The 5,619-nt window shown below is 40.1% G+C and overlaps 1 gene segment (V, D, J or C); it reads left to right on the top strand.

Annotated features, from left to right (window-relative positions):
- The first annotated feature begins 4,372 nt into the window (after window positions 1–4,372).
- Window positions 4,373–5,038, top strand: LOC120240467. The segment is given in 2 exon segments: window positions 4,373–4,508; window positions 4,632–5,038. Coding segments are annotated over 2 exon segments (390 nt in total).
- The last annotated feature ends 581 nt before the right edge of the window (window positions 5,039–5,619 follow it).

The raw sequence follows: 5,619 nt of genomic DNA, 5'->3' as shown, positions 1-5,619 counted from the left end.
ATGCACCTAACATTCCATTTACCATGTTAGTAGTTTTTAAGGGTACAGTTCAGTGATATTAAATGTGTTCACATTTTTATACAGCTGTCACCATCATACATCTCCAGGACACTTCATCTTGCAACTGATGTTGTAAGTCCCCATTTCTCCTTTCCCCTCAGCCCCTGGAAACATCCTACTTTTGTCGTTATGATTTGGACTACTCCACATGCCTCATATATGTGGAATCATACAGTATTTGACTTTTTGTGACTGGCTGATTTCATTTAGCATAATGGCCTCAGGGTTCATCTATGTCATACCATTTTGTCAGAATTTTTTTCTTTTGAAGGATGAATAATATTCCATTGTATCTAATACATTTTGTTTACCCATTCATCAGCTGATGGACACTTGTATTGCTTCCACCTGCTGGCTATTGTGAATAATGCTGCTATAAATGTGGCCATCCAAATATCTCAGTAATTCCAGTGTATTCCCAAATGCTTTCAATTTTGGTTGGTCTGTGCCACAAATGGAATTGGTGGATCATACAGCAGTTTGATCTGTATTTTTTTGAGGAACTGCCATAATGTTTTACCCAGAAGCTGCATCTTACATTCTCACTAACACTATATAAGGATTCCAATTTTCCACATCTTTGTCATCACTTGTTATTTTTCCTTTTTTAACTGCAGCCATCCTAATGGGTATGAGGTGGTATCTCATTGTGGTTTTGATTGGCATTCTCCTAGTGAATAGTGAGGTTTAGCATCATTTGATGTGCTAATTAGCCATTTGGTATGTCTTAGGAGGAATAGCTATTTAAGTCCTTTACCTTTGTTTAAATTAGATAGTTTGGTTTTTTTTCTTGTTGAGATGTAAGTGCTCCTTTCATATTTTGGATGTTAACCCATATCAGATATGTGATTTGCAAATGTTTTCTTTAATTTCATAGGTTGCCTTTTCATTCAGTTGATAGTACCCTTTGACACACAGAAGTGTTAAATTTTGCTGTAGTCCAATCGCATATTCTGCTTTGGTGTAAAATCATGAGATTATTGAAAAATCCTATGCCATAAAGATCTTCTTACGTGCTTTCTTCTAAGAGATTTTGGGTTTTAGTTTCACATTTAGGTCTTTTATTCATTTGGCATTGATTTTTGTGTATGGTGTAAGGTAAGGGTTCCACTTCATCTTTGTGATGTGGATCCTCAATTTTCCCATCACCGCTTGTTGAAAACGTCCTTTCACAATGAAATCGTCTTGGAACCCTTTCTGAAAGTCATCTAACCATGTATGCAAGTATTTATTTCTGTGCTCTCTCTTCTATTTAATGGCCTATATGTCTGTCATATAGAGGCAGAGAGAGAGGGAGACACAGAATCTGAAGCAGGCTTCTCGCTCTGAGCTGTCAACACAGAGCCCGACGAGGGACTTGAACCCAAGAAACATGAGATCATGACCTGAGCTGAAGTCAGATGTTTAAATGACTGAGTCACCCAGGTGTCCCTAAAATGGAAATGTTTTCTTAATTTCCTTTTGGATGATTTATTGTTACTGGATGGAACTGCAATGGAGTTTTGTGTGTTGCTTTTGTATCCTGCAATTGTGCTGAATTCATTTATTTGTTCTAAGGGGAATGTCCTTCAGAGCGGAATTTCAGATGCTGAGGCAGTTGAGTTGGGAACAAGGGATTTGTTCCATGCACTTATGTAGGGCCCAAATCTTCAAGCATGCATAGGAGTATCAACTTCATAATAGAATCACTTTATACCTTTAATACATCAGTGCCTTACAAAATGTAGTTTAAAAGTTGAGATGTGAAAGTCTTTGGAGAATAAGTATTCAAATGTATGATGATGGTGTGCTGAATAAGATACAGAATTTGTAATTGCATAATGAGTTTCTAAAGCACTGTTTAGCTAGTAATTGAGAATACTCAGCTAGAAGAAAACAAGGTCTGTTCTATTTGTTTATATTTTTATTTAAGGATAGTTGACACATGTTATATTAGTTCCAGGTGTCAACATAGAGATTTGACAAGTCTAAACATTTTGCTGTGTTCACCGCAAGTGTAGCCACCATCTGTCACCACACACAACACTATTACAATATCATTGACTCTGTTCCTTATGCTGTGCCTTTTATTACTGTGCCTTATTCATTCCATAAATGGAAGCCTGTATCTTCCACTCACATTCCCACATTTTGCCCATTCCCCACCCTCTCCCCTCTAGCAACCATCACTTTGTTGTTTGCATTTGTGGGTCTCCAGCAGCTTTATTTGAACAGCCCCCAAATGGGACTAACCAAAATGTACATCAGCAGCTGAATAAATAAACAAATTCTTTTATATCTCTGTAATAGACTACTACTTAGCAACAAAATGAACTTATGATACGGCCATGGAAGAATTTCAAAATAACCATGCTGAAAAGAAGATAGACAAAAGAGTACATGTGATTCCATTTATACCAAATTATAAATTATGTGAACTATTCATGACAGAAGTGTTGCCTGAAATGGGGGTGGGAGAGGGTTGAGAGAAGGACTACAAAAAGACACGAGGAAGCTTTTGGGAGTGATGCGTATGTTCATTACTTTGACTGTGGTGATGGCCTCACAGGTATATATATATATTTATATGTTAAATCTTATAATATTATTCACTTTAAATTGGTGCAGTCTATTTTTATGTCAATACAAACCAATAAAACCATTAAAAATCCAAATTTGAGAGATCCCCATTCTCGATGTTGTACATGTCTTCTGGTGTCACTCAAAATGCAAATACTTTTCCTCTAGGTTCTCATCGGCTTAAACTGTTGTTGTTTTTTTTAAATAGTGTAGATACTGACTTTCTGCATCCATGTGCTATACTGTTTATTTTCAAACCAGCGTCATCCCAGCCTGTCCGGCATTCTCCCTGCATGTCTGACGAGAAGTTGATAGCTGCTTGTCCTGAATTCCTTCCAGCATAGTTTTGAAGCAGATTCTGACAATGTGATTTGGAAGGCAAAGGAGAAGGGAAGGGACATGTGAACCCAAACAATAGCCACGCTTGAATTTCTTACTTCCCTCTGCATCTGGGGAACCGCTACCATGTTATCTCTGGATTCATGAAGCTCCTTGAAGTGAATCCATGGAGAGTGGCTTCCAGGGAACAGCATGAGCTAAGCTTCCGTCTCTGTGTCTAGAGATACATGTTTTCAGGGCTTTAGAGAAGATGTGTGCCTGTCCAGAACTTTATCCGATAATCCTGATTCCTTACCTTGTGGGGAAAAATGATTTGACTCAAAGTTGGCAAGAAAATGTAACAAATGAATGGTAATAGAAAGCATCTTTGAAGCTAAAACTTGTTAATAGTGTAGGTTTAGTATTTGTTCCCTAATTCCATATAACAGTCACCTTATATTGGCATCAACAAAACAGTAAGAGAATAAGAATCTCAGATCATTCTATAGGAATTCATCAACATCACTTATGATGTTTAAAATCCATATGTTCACTTTTTAATGATTTTGAAAATCATGAATATTTGACTATTAAAATATTTGTTTATAAAATAAAGTGATTTTTCTTCTGAAAGCTTTTATTAAGAAGATAGTAATCCTTACAGCTGACATTATCTTCGGACAAAGAAATACTGTATGTCAGATAAAGGCCACATGTTCTTTATTTCTGTTTAAGAAATACTTAGTAAGTATTGGGGCACCTGGGTGGCTCAATTAGTTAAGATCTGACTTTGGTTCAAGTCAAGATCTCACAGTTGGGGGGTTCAAACCCCATGTTGGGCTCTGTGCTGACAGCTCAGAGCCCAGCCTGCTTCGGATTCTGTGTACCCCTCTCTCTCTCTGCTCCTCCCTTGCTCATGCTCTGTTTCTCTCTCTCTCTCTCTCAAAAATAAATAAACATTAAAAAAGAAATATTTAGTGAATATTAATAAAGGACAGCCACTGTTCTAACATTGGGGTATAGTGCTGAAAAACACAGAACCAGTCAGTAATGATTTGACTTCTTATTACTTTCTCTATATTCAAACCCAGCCCTTTTCAGTGCATTATAGACTGGCTTCCAATGGATACGTGAAAACATAAAGTACTGCATTAAATGCTTTAGAGACTGTTATCCTCTCAGCTACAGAAATGCCCTGGGATGCTCTGTTAAAGAACTTCCTCATCAGGTCGTGACCTAGGAACAAAGTAGATCTGAGCGGTCAGCACTGCTGTTGTTCAGATTTGCAGGTGCCACCTGAAGACTGACATGTGCCTCATAAAGTCAGGGCCCAAGACATCTTGCTGACCCTGGGAGGCCTCTGGCCACCATGCAACCCATTTCAGTCCCCGTCCAGCAGGGGGCGCAGCTTCCTACACAAACACCTTTCCTGTGAGAAACGTGGGCTTACACTGCTCATTGCTCTGTCTCTCCAGTGCTTCTTCCTGCTAAGAATGCAGCACATTCTTTAGGTGACACTCTAGAGATGAATGCTTCTCCAGGCTTCGTGACTGTGGTACTCTTGCTGCTTGGTAAGTAAAATGCCTCTTAAAATTTGTATTGTGTCATTTATTGTGACAGTAAAACCTGTAACTATAATTTTATCCAGGAGGTTTATGCCCAAGGTGACACAGGTCTGTTTTCTTTTTTCCCAGGACAAACCCATGGAGACTCAGTGACCCAGACGGAAGGCCCAGTGACCCTCTCTGAAGAGGAGTCCTTGATTATTAATTGTACTTATTCAACAACAGGGTCCCTGTTTTCTGGTACTCTTTTCTGGTATGTCCAGTATCCTGGAGAAGGTCCACAGCTTCTCCTGAAAGGTGTGAGGGACAAGGAAAAGACAAGTCACAAAGGTTTTGAAGCCACCCTACAAAAAAATTCCAAAACTTTCCACTTGGAGAAGTCCTCAGTGCAAGCGTCAGATTCAGCCGTGTACTACTGTGTCATGAATGACACAGTGACAGGGACTGCAGGGGGAGCTGAGCACAAACTCTGAGCAGAACAAGGGCCCGGATGCCGAGTGTCTCTGACTGATCCACTCTGGTTCCAGCACAGTGTATGGTTGTCTGTCCCTCACGGTCTGATACAAAAGTCATACAAATAGCTGGAGCCTAGGAACCAGAGGGACATTCCCTGGCCCAGCTGCTGTTTAGTGCAACTGGAAATGCCAGTAGTTCCTCAGCCAGGACCCAAGTAATTTCAAGGTGAAACCACAGAACATTGATGTGGTGACTTGCTCAACCTGCAGTGAGAGTCCAGCCCCACAGGTTGTTCAGGCCACCCTGGGGGGCATTGCTGTGTCTCATCACAGGTTTAGAGAGCCAGGCTGTGCCCGAGAAGGTGACATCTGCCCCATGTCTTCCTGACAGAGAATGCACAGGAGAGGTGATGGGAGAGCTATAGCCCAAGCCAGGTTTGGATACAGAAAGAAGGGGAAGGAAAAGAGGAGGGGAACTCGTGTAAGTGAGTAATGAAAAGAGAGACAAAGGACTTCTGTCCTGTTTTGTTTTGTTTTTTTTTCTAGTAAATTGGACAGTAGACATAGGCTGATATTCGAAATGAAGGGAAGGGGCAGAAACATAACTGGGGAAGTGACTCGTGTCCATGCCGGTTAGGTAGATCAGTTGGCACCGAAACAGT

The sequence above is a fragment of the Hyaena hyaena genome, unplaced genomic scaffold, assembly GCF_003009895.1.
Source record: "Hyaena hyaena isolate Hyena2069 unplaced genomic scaffold, ASM300989v1 scaffold_256, whole genome shotgun sequence".
Taxonomy (NCBI): Eukaryota; Metazoa; Chordata; class Mammalia; order Carnivora; family Hyaenidae; genus Hyaena; species Hyaena hyaena.
The sequence above is the reverse complement of the archived record's forward strand: the minus strand, read 5'-3'. Positions and strand labels throughout refer to the sequence as shown.